The 18,609-nt window shown below is 40.4% G+C and overlaps 2 protein-coding genes across 5 annotated transcripts in view; both read right to left on the reverse strand.

Moving 5' to 3' along the window:
- golt1a (golgi transport 1A) lies at positions 1-3,477 on the reverse strand. Its single transcript, XM_069688335.1, has 5 exons — positions 3,423-3,477; positions 1,798-1,889; positions 1,056-1,234; positions 608-671; positions 1-514 (listed from the first exon to the last, which is right to left on the reverse strand). The coding sequence occupies exons 1-5, from the start codon at positions 3,451-3,453 to the stop codon at positions 485-487; spliced, it is 396 nt and encodes a 131-aa protein (XP_069544436.1). The 5' UTR covers positions 3,454-3,477; the 3' UTR covers positions 1-484.
- Positions 3,478-4,721: 1,244 nt separating this feature from the next.
- plekha6 (pleckstrin homology domain containing, family A member 6) overlaps positions 4,722-18,609 on the reverse strand; it is a 28,151-nt gene continuing 14,263 nt past the window's right edge. For 3 of the 4 annotated variants that reach the window (XM_069688339.1, XM_069688338.1, XM_069688337.1), the window contains 8 exons: positions 16,205-16,280; positions 15,771-15,874; positions 15,432-15,590; positions 14,801-14,947; positions 14,125-14,258; positions 11,992-12,140; positions 11,255-11,362; positions 4,722-9,895 (listed from right to left, as the gene is read on the reverse strand). In XM_069688339.1, the coding sequence (XP_069544440.1) occupies positions 11,265-11,362; positions 11,992-12,140; positions 14,125-14,258; positions 14,801-14,947; positions 15,432-15,590; positions 15,771-15,874; positions 16,205-16,280 (867 nt within the window). In that variant the 3' untranslated portion in view covers positions 4,722-9,895; positions 11,255-11,264. The remainder of the gene's footprint in view (positions 9,896-11,254; positions 11,363-11,991; positions 12,141-14,124; positions 14,259-14,800; positions 14,948-15,431; positions 15,591-15,770; positions 15,875-16,204; positions 16,281-18,609) is intronic. The other variant, XR_011310335.1, reaches the window with a different exon arrangement.

Consider the following 18,609-nt stretch of genomic DNA (forward strand, 5'->3'; position numbering starts at 1 on the left):
TAAAAACAACTTGGTTAGGGAAAGATAACGGTCTGGGTTAAAAAAAAATTAATGATGGTGATCTGCTCATATTCTACACCAGTGAGACATATTTAAGAAGTTATGAGGCTCAACAGTTCCTATGTATCATCATCATCTTTTTTTGTAGCATATAGAATGATGGTCCCAGAAACACACAGAGGACATGATACAATATGTAAAACATATTTTTCTTAACAAAACATCAGCCCTTTCAGTGGTTTAAAAATGTTTGACATAAATAGATTAAAAGCAATGTTCAACAACCATTTTTTCTTCATATTGGTTTTATGTTATAGTAACTTTTAAGCAGCCATTATTATGACTGCTTTCAGTTAATTGATAAATAATATATTCTTCTCCCAGGTCTAAATAAATTACAGCTACTGATCTGTTACTCATCAGGTCTCAGCTTCTGGTTAATACAGTCAATCCATCCATTCACTGCTGCAACATCTTCCTCTGCTCAGACCATGGAGGAGCTGCTGGAGAAAAACTGACAGAAAAAAAAAGTCTGTCAAATTCCTGCACTGACTATTTCAAATGTAATTTATGAAGTGTTAATTGGCTGAAGCCATAACAAACATACTGTGTTGAGGAAAGGGATATTCACAGCTGACAGCACAAATCCCACAGCCACGGGAAAGAAGGACCTACAGAGGGAAACAAAATGTGTCACAGGAAGACCACTCATTGCATCATGGCCTCCATTCTGACATGTTTATGACAGTTTTATGGCTGAAATGCCAGATCAGTTACACCTGTTGTGAACAAACATTTAATGTTGTTTTTGGTCAAATTTTATTTGATTGAGTTTATGTGATTTGCAAATCATCACATTGTTTACATTTACATTTTACACAGTGTCCCAATTTTTTGGGAAACCGGGTTGTATCAACTTTTGGTTTTGGTTTAATAAATTTAACTGCATATAATGATGTTCCAAAATTAAACTAGCGATTATTTGTATTATTAGAGACAAAAATCTTATTTGAACCCTCATCTTTCAGTCTCAGAAATAACCGTTCTAGTCTTACCTGAATAGAAGCATGAAGCCATAACTTTCTACAAGCATTCCAATGATTGGCCAACGGCACAGCACCAGAGACACGCCTCCCAGGAAAAAAAAACTACCTCGAAACTTGTGTCTTTGAAAGAAGAAATGTGCTGTCCTCCTGTAGCCGATTATGAATGTCAAACCCGTCAGGAACAGAATCTACAGGGACAACAAAACTTTAGAGGATTTACCATCCTGACATTTGTAAAATGTCTTATTTGGCACCTCTCCTCTAATTCAGAATTTTTGATCATACAAAACAGTTTGACACCTTTCATTATTTTAATTTAAAGTGATATTTGAAGTATGTTTTGTTTTTTTTTAATCTAAAATTGTCTTACATTGTGTATTTGTTAGCTGAAAACAGATTCTGTAATTTAAATTCCTTAATGAAGAGGTTGGTATTTTACATGATTAAAAGCTATGAAAGTTAAAAGCCCAATAAAATAAATACTTCTGGAACGTAGGCTACTTACTCAACTGGAAACTGTACACTGTACACTGCACACATTTATTTGACATCTGGAATTACTAGTTACAGATCTAGTCAGTACTTTGTTTTGAACAATAGATGAATTGGCTGTAAGTAATAATGAGGTTGCTCATCAAATTGTCACCAACATTTGTGAACACAGGTTTTGGTCTCTGAATGTGGACATCAGCCAGCGAAAGGTGTGCTGCTGATAGTGAGCAGATGTATGTGACAACAAAAGATTACTCACATTCCCAAAGGCCAACAAGACAGAGTCAAAGTACAGCAGCACACCGAAGAGCAGAAAAAACAAACTGAATCCCATCAAACCAATGCCAATCTCTGAAAGGCAAACATACACAGAAGTCAGAAAATTATAGCAAGAGTGAGTCAAAATTAGATGCTTTTGTGCTTTATAATAAAAACAATGCAAGTGTTTCAATTGTAGATATTTTAGGGGAATCCATCTACAAATATGTAACTTTGTGTCATAACGGTGAATCCTCCAACTTTTCAAAGTCACCAACAGGTAACGCACACACCAACAGGTAACGCACACACCACAGTGATTCCCGGGCCGAACAGCTGGCTCTAGATGGTAAAACTCAGGAGTAGATTTTAGTGAAGTCTGTTTTCACAACCATCTACTCTCAAATCAGGATCTGATCTCTACCGTGTTCTAACATGCAGCTTCATACATGATGTCACATACATAGTAGAATATAGATGAATGTATAGCTGTGATTTCAACGATAAGGTTTGACAATCCCATACTTTTCCTCATTATCAGCAAATTTGGTGAAACACAAAAATCAGTCTGTTGAAACTATAACTGGTTTCTGACATGAATCTGTGTAAAGTTTTGGAAACAACATATGTACAATTTCACTGTTTAAATACAGCAGGCTCACCAATTTAAAATGGTTCATGTCAATAGTTTTTATTTCTCAGATGGGATGGAGTAGTGCATGTGTTGGGGACTACATCCAGCAGTGGCACCGTTCAACACGAAGTTCATGGTTCTGGTCAGTTCATCTATTGTTTTTTTTCCCTTGTGCCGCTGACTCTGTCCACCAGAGGGTGCCCTGTGTGCCTCCTCATCTCCCTCTCCATGTCTCCCTACTACCTCACCTGCCCTCAGGTCCAGTCAGAGCCAGCTGGCTCCACCGCTAAATACAAACTCACTATAAACGTTCCCCTGCAGTCCGCCGCTCACCGACTGTAAATTCAACACTCTTCCTGTTGAATTATCGTGAAAACTTCAAAATTTCACTGAATATCACCGTAGTGCTGCTGGGCAGAAGCCCTCAGTTGAATGAGCCTCAGACAGACAGAAAACATTCATTTCTGGTAAAATATTTAAAGCTACAGATTTGTTGGCAGGTGATGCATTCATCACATGCTGTGGTTCCTTCCTGTAAAGGCAGAACTGCAGTCTTTGATTTGAAACACAAATATGTCAATTCAACAACCACATAATTAATTGTACTAACATGTGAGAGTACTGTATGGGAGTGTACTGAGGGAAGCACAGCACTGGGAAGCTTTCTTTACAGTCACTGCAGTGAACTGTAACATTCATGATAAACATCACTTTTTCATTGAAGGTCCTTTTTCCAAAGAACTTTTTGATTCATTAATCAAACATTGGAACCATCCCCAGGACCTATTTTTAGACATTTTAAGCACACAAGCACAGCTCTTCAAACTCAATAGGTGGCGCTCATAAGTGCCTGAAGTGGTTAAACTGAAAGGGACTGAGGAAATACATTTTCTAAATACTTTACTGTCTGGTCATCCTGTTGTCTTACCTCGACATGCAACACTTCCACATCTTTGTTTTCTACAAGCTCACACTGCAAGAGAGGAACTTACTCTGAAACTCTGTCATGGCCACCATGGTCATCCCTCACGTCTTCTCTCCTCTTACTGGCCGGCTGTGTTTCGTTGTGACTCATATCTGAGCTGTGACCTTTGTGCGTTGATGTTGTCAGTGTGCGAGGTGAACATTAACCAGAGCACTCAGCAATGTCATCAGGCATTCAAAGACATTTTATCCCTAAACTTTTGTTTGGGCTCATGTACACTTACATAGTACTTAATTATTTTCAGTTTGGGACTTACGATTCCTCCACTATATTTCTACAACTAATGGCCCATTTTATTGTGGCTCGTGGAATTACAGTACACATTGAACATGGCTGTTGCAGCTCAAATGTGTCTGTCTTTAATTAAATAGTAAAAACCTGGAAAACCAACTAAATTCACAACCATTAGCTACATTAAATTAAAAAAAAATATTGCATTAAAGTTCCAACTTTAACTTAACAACATTTATATCAGTATTGAAAATCAACAGTTGGTCCCTCAAAAAGAAAACAGTTGCACAAAGGGAAACGAGGTAGTACACCGAGAAGTTTGAGCAGAAAATGATCTGAAAGCTGCAGAATACCTCTTTTCACTTCCTCTTTGAGTGAGACTTCCTAATTGACACATAAAACTTTACCATCATCACGTGGGAGTAGAATATCAATCCTGTCACTAAGACGATTCAACAGAAGATCAACTTCATGAAGCAGCTGAAGAGACTCCATCTTCAAATGTTGAAGCACCTCTACACATTACTCCCCTCCTCCATCACTTCTGCAGTCAAGTGCAGACTGCAGTGCATCATTAGCTCTGCTGAGAGGCTGATCGGCTGCAACCTGCAGGACACTGAAGTGAGTGGGAAAAACATGACTGATCGCTCCCTCTCCACAGAGAAACATTTTCAATCCCTCCACTCCATCTATCTTGATCCAAACCTCATGCCACAACAGTTTCTTCTCGACTTCAGCCTCATCAACAACGCGATCCCAGTTTGAATTGTACCTACAACGACTCAGAGACTCTAATCGTTGTAGGTACAATTCAAACTGGGATCATTGCATATCAACACAGGATTTCTGTATATATTCCTGTACTTTGTCATTTTTTGTAAAATCTGATCTTTGTATTAAACTACCTGCCTTTTGTGTCCATTGTATTTTTTTTTCCACACGGGCACAGTTACCTGTTTTTTTTCTTCTTCCTGCTTTCATTGTTAAAACAAATTCCTGGTATGTGAAACTTACTTAAACCAAAAATCAAAAGATTGAAAGTGGACCTGTGACCAGAAGGGAGTCCACGCAAGAGTCACTTAAAACAAGTGACATTTATTAGAAAAAAAGTTCTACAAACCAAGAATGGAATGAAATCAGCATAATCAAGCAGTGAGTTAATGTTTGTCCTGTGGAGTTGTTCAAAGTGCAAACACCAAATAAGACTGATAACAAAGGAAGGACAGAAACAGACTGAACACTCAGGTCCAGGTGAACAGCATCAGCTGACGACCCTCTGATGTCAGCCTATTGGGGTGTAAAATCATGGGTTGATCATCATATTTAATTACATGTACTGAATCTATTAATGTACTATTTACACCATCAGTGACGATAATTAAACCGAATGAAATTATTTGAATCGCCCCAATTTTTTAGAATTTCCATCTGAAATCTTTAGCTTTTCTACTTTATATGCCCATCCCACAAAATGTAGAGTTTAGCAGAGGGACATGTAAATCATTATGATCTCAAATTCATTTCCTCATTGAAGCTTTGATGTGAAAGAATCCAGGCTTCTTTGTTTTTGCACTTTATTCATTGAGACATACAGTTTGATATAACAAAGACTGTCAAATCTCCTCCGGGAGCCCATCGAACAGGCTCAACTATTAACCTCAGTAGTCTTTTGGCAGTGAACTTCTTTATCAACAAGTGGATTAAAATAACAGCAGTAAATATATCATCATTCCAGACAGTGAGACATGTTTTATCATACAAAATACTGGCATGACTTCATAAGCATCTACAGAAACACATTATGTGTGTACATTCACTTTATTGCAAAGTTTTCTGAAAGCAAGCAAATTATTTGTCTCATTTTAATCATTTGCATAGTTCACGCAGTTTGTCTATTTTGCTCAAAGTAGCAAGAGTTACATGTGATAGCAGATAAACTGAAACTGAAATTAAAAATATTATATACACTGAGCAATGTATATAATGTATATATTCTGTATTTTTCTCCATTCACAAATGCTACATCTAGTATCAAATACTGGACACCGCCTTTTGGCTGTTATTTCTTAACACACCATTTTCCTATTAATTCAAAAATATCTATGTTCTGCTCCGTCAAACAATCTTTGAGAGCATTAACAATAAAACAAATCTTATTTGTGAAAAATGCTAAATGTGAAATTGAGTGTAAAAATTGAACCTGTCATCTTATCCATGCATCTAAAAAAATATGTACCACCTCTTTTGAATGTATTCCCTTTTCAAAAAACAACTTAAAATAGGAAAAAAAATAGAAGTATTTTCTGAAATCCATGTTTTGTTTTTGCGTTGTGAAAGCTGTTCATTTCTTTCTGCATAAAAGTCCATTTTCTGGAACAAACTGTTTCAGAATCTGGTGGACAAACTCTTTACAAACAGGTCACTTAAACACTGAAGTGTGTTGAAAGGGCAAAAAGAGCACAATCAACATACAGCACACAACAAAGGGGAGGATGGGGTGTGCGCGTGTGCGTGTGTGTGTGTGTGCGTGTGTGTGTGTGTGTGTGTATGTGTGTACGCGTGTGTCTATATGCGTGTGTGTGTGTGTGTGTGTGTGTGTGTGTGTGTGCGCGTGTATGTGTGTGTGTGTGTTCATACAGTCTCATTGTGGGGACATGCCTCTTTTTTGGGTCAAAAAGCAAATCCCCATGATGTACACTGTTAAAGTGAAGAATGACCACTTGGTTTAAGGGTTAGGTAGGTAGAGGTTGGGGGCGGGGGGGTTATGAGACTGAATGTGTGTGGTCACAGAGTTTAAATCTGTAGGAAGCTGCAATAATGGACGTGAACAAAACTTTTTTTTGTCCCGTGAAAACCGTTATTTCAGACCAAGTGTCTATTATTTATGTTATGGAGGATATTTTATATTACGGAGGACTTCCTGAGGTGCAGCGCTGGAAGCGGGCTCGTACTCATCAGTGTGCAGTGACATCACTTTTACATTTTATTCTTTGGTGCAGTCTGACTTTTTCCTGCGTATCGGCACTCATCACAAGCTTCACTTTTTTCTGCCCTCTCCATATCAGGTTATCTGGGTGGATCATAATGGCCCTGAATGAACTACTACGTGACAATCACCTTTTCCTGTTTCCACGTGCCTGTTTTTCTCTATAGGCAGCTAGTCTGAGTAACTTTACATGAACCTCACAGTGTTGTCGACCAGGGAACAGAGACAACAGTAACACAGTCACATGATGACACAGCAGATCTTCGAAAGACAAATCCAACCCAACCACAGCAGCAAGCTACCATTAGTACCACAGCTAGCAGCCTGTTGATGTAACGTTAGCATCAGCAGAAAGTGCTGCCGCTGCAATTCAGTTCAACCCTAGAACAAAGTGTTAGAAAGTGAACATCTTCCTCAGGATGAAGAACAGTGTTGTTTGACCGAAAACACTGTGATGTCACCATCAAATATTTAATCACATATCACAACTTAACTGTCAACTATTTCTTCTGACATCCAGAGTTCATTCAAGAAAACGACTGCAGTCACCATTGGTCGGCCAAATGCCTCAACTTCCTGTATCTATTCCAAATTTAAAAGCCCTCGTTTTAAATTAAAAGCCCTCCAGCGTTTCATGGTTCAGCCATATACGAGGTTTTGAACTAGTCTTGTTCCTCACCTGACATGATTGTTCCCTTAATTAAATAAGTTTACTTGACGAACATCAGCAATATTTTTTATTTGGTGTGGTAATTGAGAAGGTAAAACTTTGTGATTTACCGATACCGGCCGGTGCCCCTTAAAATGTCAATAAAGGGAGCACTGGCACTGATTTTTTTTTTCCACTTTAAACACTGCTAAGGAATTAAAAAGAACTGTTTTCAGAAAGCATTTTGGATCTGTTTAACGGACCACCAATAAAATCCAATCACAATTTCTTAAAATCCAGCAGATTGCTGTAGCAGCTCTCCAGCAGCCAGATACTCATTCAGTTTAAAAAGTGTTCTAAAAGACTAAAGACCGGAAGAGGCTTGTTTTACAATGAATGGTTGTTTTCAGCATTTTAGTGTTAAAACAAAAAGTATGCTAAAAAAAAAAAAAAAACTTCATTTTACAATATGAAAATAATACACCCATTTCAAAATGTATCATTTAAATTTTTGATATTGGTAAATTTGATTCCACATGATAATCTTGGCCCATCAATCATTGCATTTCCAACAGACTGAAAGTCTTTTGTATGTCATATCAGTCGTGTAAGTACGTTGAGTTCGCTGACGAAATAAGGACATCCCAGGGAAGTTGTTGCCTTCAGCGTATTTGAACAAGCAAACTCTATCTGTAGGCTTTTTGTAGCCTTTGGAGAAAGATGATATGCTAAAAAAAAATGACACATAAAATTAAATATTTTTTTCATAATTTAAATGAATAAAGAACAGATCAGTCATCATATATGTCCAAGGTGTAACCTGCCATCGCCCAAAGTCAGCTGGGACAGGTGTTCCTGTTTGTTTGTCCAAATAGGTGAAGAAGACAACTGATCATATATGGGATGTACTTTCACATGACTGTATATTACACAGTATGTCCATATATCACAACATATAAAACATATAAAACGCATGTTTCAAGCTTATGGCACTGCACAATTGGATGAAATGTCGTTGGAATATGTTCCATAACAGTATTTTCCAGTATATAATTCCTCACAAGTGACTGCATCATTAGCTAACTGGTCTTCTAAGGTCACTTCTATTTTTTAATTACCACATACAGCATACCATTTATAATGCTTCCCCAACGTACGTCACCTCTACATGTGGACAGTCACTGGGCCAACTTCTACAATGAAATATTTAATCAAATGCAGGAGCACGCAGTTGGTGGTGAGGTGATCATGTCCCTCTATATGAAGGAATTCTTCAATGAATCACATCAATATGCAACCGTGCACGCTCAGTGTCTGTGTGCCAAAACATTGAAAGAATGTGAGGTTCATAAGTCATCAGTGGGCAGTGAAGTGCAGAAGTCAGAGTGGTGGAGGAGTCCCATGTTCCCCACTGGTGGACGGTTAGAGATTGGAGAAAGTCTTTGCCAACTTTAACAATACTGTAGATGACATGAGGGATATTATTTCGACCGGTAGAAAAGGTTTACGGTGAAGTCAAAACAACACGGAAGTAGCTCGGTTACTTCCAAGAGCAGCTCAGCTAGTATTAGCTGTTCATTGAATTACTTCTTGAATTTAGATTTTGAGGCCAAGGTTCAGCTTCAGTGACTCAGAGTACCGAGTAGAGCCTGAATTATAGAGTGAGGATGAGCGTTGTGATTCATGTTTCTGACTCTGATGTAGGACAAGGCTTTGTCGTCAAAATACAGGTCATGATTTATGTAATGCTTTTCAGCTTCATCTCTGCCTCACAACAAACTCAGTGCTCCGGCGTGTTGGTGTGAGAGATGTATGATGCATTCAAGCGAAACATGATCCAGGTGACATGGGCACATTCGGCCTAATCCAAGTATGTAAAGCTAACGATTGTGTACGAGTATGATGGGAGTAGGAGATGGTATCACAGTGAGTTCAGGAGGAGGGTTGTCAGAATCTCACAAAGGATGAGAGGCTTCACACTTGTCAGAATATGTTAGCGAGGGTTAATACCCATGGCCCTTCGACCCAATCCTCGCTGGGCCTCACGCCACTGGTGATTTGGTTGGTTGGTGCTCTCATGGAGATACGATGATAACAAACATTCCCTTTCGGATTTTAGTGTCCAGAAGCATTTTCAACGTCGTTGAAATTCACCTGACATCATCCCAAACGCTCTGGATTTATCGTTGTACTTGTTTCCTTCTGCACTCTGGGCCTCTCAGACGCAGTATTCCCTTGTGAGATAGTTCATATCAAACCACATTTCACTGACATTTTAAGCATCTCAGAGTCAGTGTAGTTCATCAGCAATCTCTACTTTGTAGAATATGTCCTGAGCTAAATTATAAAAGAATATGACACAGCTGGAAGCTGCTAAGAGATGTGGAGCCCTCCTTTGTGCTACAGGGTCAGACATAGTGGGAGCGGGGGATGGGGTGGAGTTTGGGGGAGTGAGCTCACAAGTCTTGTTAGCTTCCCTTTGAGTTTTAAACTTGCTCTTGCCTCCTGGAAACTTCCTATGACAGCTCTGAATGCTGTTGTTGCATCCTTTACGTTTTTGCAGTGAATCCTCAAAAAGATGCTCCATCAAACTTCACAGCAGCCAAAGCTTGAACTGAAAGATGCAGAGAAAGACAGAGAAAGATACGAAGACAACTCGTGACTGAATGCTGTTGACTATCCTGCAAATGAAATCACAAATTTACAAGCCATGCTAGTAATGACTTAGCTTTAACCAGTAAAGTACGACTTTTTGTATTAATACGCAAAAGGTAGATTTTAGCCTATGGTTCACAAAAAAATATTCATTAGTAAAATTTCTCTATTTAATCATGCAACAAATTGGAGGGAGCACTTGGTCCAAAATGGGTCATCATCCAGTCCCTACCACGATTTCAGTTATTTTGTGATTTTTTGATTGAAATGCTTGTTTTTTCAGCAGTTTTCTAAAACATTGTGATGCAATTTTCATCATTGTAAGTGATTTTGGGGGTTAATCATTGTGGGAATCTGGGAACAACTCCAAGGAAAAGAAATGTAGTTTTTTTGTTCAACTAATACCTAATAAAAACAAAGGTTGATATTTATTCACCTCCTTCTTTTCAGATGTTCTGAACTTACTTACTAACTGGAAGTTAGTTGACTTTTCTCTTTATGATATCGACTATAAATACGACAGCAGCAGGAACGCTGGCGCAGCAATCCCAGTTTGCCTGAATCAACAGACCGTCCAGGTAGTCCAGGGTCCAGATGCCCGAACTCCTGAGATGCCAAACTGCCTCAATGCATTTGGTGAACACTCAAAGGGGATGAATACCTGCACACCCTCTAAGGCCCACGGTGTTTGCAGCTGGCCTTTATTGACAAAGACACCCAAACACTGTCAACATCTGGACCATCAACTCTTTTAAGTCTGCATAGGGACAACATCTTGCTTTGATTGAACATGTGGCAGTGAGGAGTGATGTGAACATGTGTGGGGGTTTAGTGCAACGGTTCATTTAATTGCGGTGTGTTTGACACCGGTTCAAGCTGTCATGTGGGAGGAGAGATTCTGGGTGATGGGGAGGCAGCGAGAACCACGTGAGCTTCGTAAGAAAATCAGGAAATTGTATTTCCCATAAACCTTGTCACTTCCTGCTGCATGCACTTTGTTCTGATAATTCAAGGAGAGGTTTATGTAAAAATGAAGGTCCAGTTTGATTGACAAAGCAACTTTTGTTTGGAAAGGCTTTTTGCTTTGCGTTTTCCAGCTCCTGCAAATATTGATTGATTGAGATGGGTTAACTTTGCAATAATTATTGCGATTGCAAGCTTGCTATTTTGAACATAAACATGAGGACTGCCGTTGTAAACCTTTATCTGTCAAACATGTCATATCACAAGAGAAGAACTGGAGAGTGAAGTGAGCACAGGATCAAAACATTGGGGCTGAAGGGGACTGGTGAATGTGGTGTTCTGAACAGAGACTCACCTTGTAAGACTTACACCTTCATGATGTGGGCAGAGTTGGGAAAGTCAGAAGAGGAAGGGTTAGGAACCAGGCTGGTCGGGGAGGTGGGGGGACTGGAGGCGCACTGGGCTGGGATAAGGTGAGGTGGGAGGAGTGGGGGTGAACAGAGGGACAAAATGGAAATCAAAACCAGGAGGTAAAGGGAGAAGTAAGTGGGCGAAGTAGTGTGACTGCTTCCCAGGATCACCATCTATCTTTTAAATAACACGTCCAGATTAGACTTCTCTTCAGTCTTCAGCAATCCTGAACTACGAGTTGAATTGAGACGCAGTGAAAAGTATCCTGAGTCAAGTAAAAGGAGCTTAAGGATCCATTTTCTTTCGTGTTATGGTACTTGAGCTATTATTAAAGAAGAATAGCTGTCGAGCTGTCAGTTGGATTTAAACTGGTAATACAACATGTCAGTTATTTTTCAAGAGTTACCTCCGAAAGAAAACCTTAGAAAACTTTAATTGCAGACCTGATGACGGAGAAAGATAAAAAGTCAGGGGATCACCAAAAATATTGGAATCCATCCAACCGGTTGACTTAACAGTGTTTACATGCTTCGGGTTTTTATTGAAGGTGTTGGTTCAAACAACACAACGCCCAGCATGAGCTTTTAGGTGTGAGGTGGTTGAATCATGACGTAGTGATGAGAGGAGGTACCATGGCGTGTCAGGTGCTCTGTGATGGTGCCATGTAGAGACAGTCCTCACCAGAGAGAAGGCGGCTGCGACGAGAGGCTTCAGCAGCCAGAGCGCAGGAGATCTCAATACGCTTCTCCTGCTCCTGCAGCTGCTGCTGGGAGTTGGCTGAAGCTCCAGCCTCCACCGGGCCGTCCAGGAGAGGAACCACGTTCTGCAAACTGTCAGCGAGAAAAAGATTAAGTAAAAAAAACATTATCAAGAAAAACAGAGGACCATGGTTCGCTCAGATAATGATTGTGTTGTACCTGACAAACATAAAATGTTGTCATCTGCATACAGTATCATTTTGTCTTTTATGTTATTAAAATGGATTTGATGAATAGTTGTGTCTGAATCTATTTTGCAAGCAAGCAGTTTATTTTGTTGAATAAACAGTTTTTAATGAACTAGACAACCCCTCCAGGGTCCTCAGTATACTTTAAAAGTTATAGAACTGTTTTCTGAGTTGGAGATTTATGAACTGCATAAACAATTAGAATCCATTGGCAGTATACCGGTCTGACTTGGTAAAGGTGATGGAGTATACAGTGGGTACGGGAAGTATTCAGACCCCTTTAAATTTTTCACTCTTTGTTTCATTGCAGCCATTTGCTAAAATCAAAAAAGTTCATTTTATTTCTCATTAATGTACACTCAGCACCCCATCTTGACAGAAAAAAACAGAAATGTAGAAATTTGTGCAAATTTATTAAAAAAGAAAAACTGAAATATCACATGGTCATAAGTATTCAGACCCTTTGCTGTGACACTCATATTTAACTCACATGCTGTCCATTTCTTCTGATCCTCCTTGAGATGGTTCTACTCCTTCATTGGAGTCCAGCTGTGTTTAATTAAACTGATTGGACTTGATTAGGAAAGGCACACACCTGTCTATATAAGACCTTACAGCCCTCAGTGCATGTCAGAGCAAATGAGAATCATGAGGTCGAAGGAACTGTCCAAGGAGCTCAGAGACAGAATTGTGGCAAGGCACAGATCTGGCCAAGGTTACAAAATAATTTCTGCAGCACTCAAGGTTCCTAAGAGCACAGTGGCCTCCATAATCCTTAAATGGAAGAAGTTTGGGACGACCAGAACTCTTCCTAGACCTGGCCGTCCAGCCAAACTGAGCAATCGTGGGAGAAGAGCCTTGGTGAGAGAGGTAAAGAAGAACCCAAAGATCACTGTGGCTGAGCTCCAGAGATGCAGTAGGGAGATGGGAGAAAGTTCCACAAAGTCAACTATCACTGCAGCCCTCCACCAGTCGGGGCTTTATGGCCGAGTGGCCCGACGGAAGCCTCTCCTCAGTGCAAGACATATGAAAGCCCGCATAGAGTTTGCCAAAAAACACATGAAGGACTCCCAGACTATGAGAAATAAGATTCTCTGGTCTGATGAGACCAAGATTGAACTTTTTGGCGTTAATTGTAAGCGGTATGTGTGGAGAAAACCAGGCACTGCTCATCACCTGCCCAATACAATCCCAACAGTGAAACATGGTGGTGGCAGCATCATGCTATGGGGGTGTTTTTCAGTTGCAGGGACAGGATGACTGGTTGCAATTGAAGGAAAGATGAATGCGGCCAAGTACAGCGATATCCTGGACCTCAGACTGGGCCGAAGGTTCACCTTCCAACAAGACAATGACCTTAAGCACACAGCTAAAATAACAAAGGAGTGGCTTCGGAACAACTCTTATGGTCTTACTTATGGTCTGATTTCATTTTGAATGTGGTGAAACAGATCCTGCAGAACAGTCAAAATTCTTACAGTCTTCAGTGTATTTAATACACATAGAAAAGCCTGACTGTTACGTTCCTCTCACACAGACCCGCCGAGGCCACCGGCCGCCCACCTCTGAGTCTGATTCTGTCGGAGGCTGCTTCGTACTAAAGGAGACTTTTTCCCTTGACATGTCCCTGATGTTGGAATGGTTTCTCTCTCTAAAGGTTTGAGGTCTTATAGTGTGCAGTCCCCTGAGATGACTTGTGTTGAGTTTTGTAGTTCTATTAATAAAGTGTTGCAGTGGGTGATATGTTCCCACAGAAAATAGTTTGGAGATCAGATTTGTTGTAAAAGAAGGCATCCTACTATATGGGTTCATCATATAAGTAGCATAGAAAACTGACTTATAAATGTAGAAAAAGTTACAAATTTTACTTTGATTTGGCAATAAGAGTCTTAATCCGCTCCAGTTTCTTTTGCTTCTCCTTCTGCTCCTCGGGGCTCAGAGGAGTGTCGTCCTCCGGATCCAGGTAGCGCTCCGGGATCACAACCTTGTCAGGAGCCACCAGCTAGAACAAAAAGGATGCAGCTAAATATATGGACACACTGATACAACAAATAATATGCTTGTCATAGTAACTAAACAGCGAGCCAGGAAGACTTTATCAGGATATTTCTGATGTACGTGTTTGTCCTCTTAAAAAGAGAAAAGATTTTCGTTATTTTCATATGATCTTGTTTCATTTTTTAGTCATACATTTCTTTGTATAGTGATGGATATACAACAAACTGTCAACAAACTCACAACAGACCGTCAACAAACTCACAACAAACTCACAACAAACTCTCAACAAACTCACAACAAACCGTCAAATTCTCAACAAACTCACAACAAACTATCAACAAACACTCAACAAACTCACAACAAATTCTCAACAAACTGTCAACAAACTCAAAACAAACTCACAACAAACTGTCAACAAACTCACAACAAGCTCAACAAACTCACAACAAACTCAACAAACTGTCAACAAACTCAAAACGTGGAAAAAAAATCATGGTCGAGTACAAATTGAAAGAGTGAAGTGATGCGTTGGCGGTCTGATCTCACCTCTCTGCTGATGTCATAGATTTCGGGTTCCACCTGTAATCGTCTCAGACGGGCGATCTCATCCCGTGGGGACTCCAGACCCGGACCTCGGACCGCCGCCTCCAAGTCTTTAATGTCAATCTCATGAGCTGTGAGCCGCCTTCGGACCTGTGTGTGCACGCACACACACACGCACGCACGCACACACACACACACACACACACACACACGCACACACACACACTGTTCAGTCTCTCACAGGTTTCCCAGATTCAAACGTGGACAGTTTCGCATGTTGGACTACACCTCCCATCTCCCACCTGAATGTACTGAAATTACAAATATAAAGTGTGTAATGTTGATGGACAGAAATAAAGGTCTGAAATGATGAGAACTGTTACTGCGGCTGAAGTTCTTACAATATTTAACCATTGAAATGATACATACACATGCCTCCATGTTTAACGAGCAGTAGTTGCACCTTTCAGCTCTAACTGATCGGACCATCACACACAAAAAAAACAACAACAAAAATTCCCCTCGGGGATTAATAAAGTAAATACCTACCTACCTATCTACCTTCTCTTCACCTGTGATCTGACAGATGTGTTAACACATTGGACTCTACTGACTATAAAATGTCTGATCATACCACTTTGTAGCTGGCTGGAGACTGGCCACCTGACAGGTTTAGACTCCGCCTCTTGTCCCGGACAGAGCTGCTCTGATTGCGACGGATTCGCTCGTTCTGCTCCTCTACGCTCATCTTGGACTTCATCTCTGCAGGAAACACGGCACTCTTCGGACGCTCCTGTGACAACATGGAGCAGGAAACATGATGTCTTGATGACTTGATGACTTGGTGCTGCCTTCGACTTCTTTTTCACTATATATGCTTTTATTTTGCACGTCATTAACTCTGTCTTCTCTCCCGATGTTCTTTCTCCTCTCTGGACATTATTTGGTAATATTCTGAAGTGGGTCGACATACCCTTGAGATCCCGTTAGACACTCTGGCATGATGCCGTAAAACTCCAGCAGAGCTCCGGTACGATTCATCAATGGGAGACTTGGTTCGAGGAGGAACAATGCCAACTGGCAAAAGACAAGAGAAATAAGTTCAGAAGTACTGGACAGAAGAGACGATAACACGATGAGTCATGTCCTGCAAGTCTCACCTGATTTATTGATACAATCACACATCAAAGGACAGAATTTTAAATTGGATCTCATATTTTTTCCATCTGTACTTTACAAATGTCAGTATTTTAAGTGTCATCAGTAAATCCCATAACCCCATTGGGTTTATTTTTTAATTTTTTTTAATTTTTTTATTTTATACACTTTATTAATCCCCGAGGGGAAATTTATTTATTTATCATTTAAATGTACTGGTCCAGTCGGTTTATGAACATTAGAATGTACCTTTATTGGTGGTAGACTGTCGGTCCTGAACTTGGTCCTGCACTTCACTCATATTGTTCTGTTCTCCAAACTTGGGCTGCAATACACAGATATTATTTTTCAGGTCATTAACAAGGAATCTGAAGGAGGTGAAAAGTTCCATCCAAAACTGCTAGTCACGTAGAGTGCATCAGATCATGCCCTTCTGTAAAGTGTACTTTACTATGTAAAGTGTACTTTATGTAACGTGTACTTTAATATCCAAAGTGTACTTTATGTAAAGTGTACTTTACTATGTAAAGTGTACTTTAATATGCAAAGTGTACTTTAATATGCAAAGTGCCGTGTGATTAATTATGTTTGGCACTATAAACTGCCAATGTAATTGATCCAACTCAGTTCAGGTTTTTGTGTACAGTGACGGGTTAAAACGTGTACCCTGATCACACGGACAACATGCTCCTTTAGTAGCTGCGATCATTTGTTTCTCTAACTGAGCTTTTGTGAGGAGTTCAACTTGGATAAACCTTCACTGTCCCTTTGGCCCTCTGAAAACTATCTTCACGAGGACAACTTTTGAGGAAGTCCAAAAATGGACGTATTTCTGTGAGAGCCTGAAGTTGTCTTGAAAACCGATGCAAAAAGGTTTGTAGTCATTTGTGAAACAGGAGTGAATAGAACAACGATACCCTTGAATTAGGGAGGGTGGAAGTGGTCAGTTCAAATCTTTGTGTACCACCTCTGACTGTTTCATTCATGTATGAAGCAGTATGGCGGCACATCACGACTACCAAGAAGGACTACCAGGACTCATATCAAGTACTCAGTGCTGCTCATCCTCAGCAAGAGAGGCCCTTCATATTGAAGCAGCTGCAGTGCAGTCTGAACTGAAACGCTCTGTAGCTGACGTGAGATCAGTATTTTATATATACAGTGGGTACGGAAAGTATTCAGACCCCTTTACATTTTTCACTCTTTGTTTCATTGCAGCCATTTGCTAAAATCAAAAAAGTTCATTTTATTTCTCATTAATGTACACTCAGCACCCCATCTTGACAGAAAAAAACAGAAATGTAGAAATTTGTGCAAATTTATTAAAAAAGAAAAACTGAAATATCACATGATCATAAGTATTCAGACCCTTTGCTCAGTATTGAGTAGAAGCACCCTTTTGAGCTAGTACAGCCATGAGTCTTCTTGGGAATGATGCAACAAGCTTTCCACACCTGGATTTGGGGATCCTCTGCCATTCTTCCTTGCAGATCCTCTCCAGTTCCGTCAGGTTGGATGGTGAACGTTGGTGGACAGCCATTTTCAGGTCTCTCCAGAGATGCTCAATTGGGTTTAGGTCAGGGCTCTGGCTGGGCCAGTCAAGAATGGTCACAGAGCTGTTCCGAAGCCACTCCTTTATTATTTTAGCTGTGTGCTTAGGGTCATTGTCTTGTTGAAAGGTGAACCTTCGGCCCAGTCTGAGGTCCAGAGCACTCTGGAAGAGGTTTTCTTCCAGGATATCTCTGTACTTGGCCGCATTCATCTTTCCTTCAATTGCAACCAGTCATCCTGTCCCTGCAACTGAAAAACACCCCCATAGCATGATGCTGCCACCACCATGTTTCACTGTTGGGATTGTATTGGGCAGGTGATGAGCAGTGCCTGGTTTTCTCCACACATACCGCTTACAATTAACGCCAAAAAGTTCAATCTTGGTCTCATCAGACCAGAGAATCTTATTTCTCATAGTCTGGGAGTCCTTCATGTGTTTTTTGGCAAACTCTATGCGGGCTTTCATATGTCTTGCACTGAGGAGAGGCTTCCGTCGGGCCACTCGGCCATAAAGCCCCGACTGGTGGAGGGCTGCAGTGATAGTTGACTTTGTGGAACTTTCTCCCATCTCCCTACTGCATCTCTGGAGCTCAGCCACAGTGATCTTTGGGTTCTTCTTTACCTCTCTCACCAAGGCTCTTCTCCCACGATTGCTCAGTTTGGCTGGACGGCCAGGTCTAGGAAGAGTTCTGGTCGTCCCAAACTTCTTCCATTTAAGGATTATGGAGGCCACTGTGCTCTTAGGAACCTTGAGTGCTGCAGAAATTATTTTGTAACCTTGGCCAGATCTGTGCCTTGCCACAACTCTGTCTCTGAGCTCCTTGGACAGTTCCTTCGACCTCATGATTCTCATTTGCTCTGACATGCACTGTGAGCTATAAGGTCTTATATAGACAGGTGTGTGCCTTTCCTAATCAAGTCCAATCAGTTTAATTAAACACAGCTGGACTCCAATGAAGGAGTAGAACCATCTCAAGGAGGATCAGAAGAAATGGACAGCATGTGAGTTAAATATGAGTGTCACAGCAAAGGGTCTGAATACTTATGACCATGTGATATTTCAGTTTTTCTTTTTTAATAAATTTGCACAAATTTCTACATTT

The sequence above is a fragment of the Brachyistius frenatus genome, unplaced genomic scaffold, assembly GCF_029030835.1.
Source record: "Brachyistius frenatus isolate BFR_SWC_R1_liver_20210118 unplaced genomic scaffold, ASM2903083v1 Contig_566, whole genome shotgun sequence".
Classification (NCBI taxonomy): domain Eukaryota; kingdom Metazoa; phylum Chordata; class Actinopteri; family Embiotocidae; genus Brachyistius; species Brachyistius frenatus.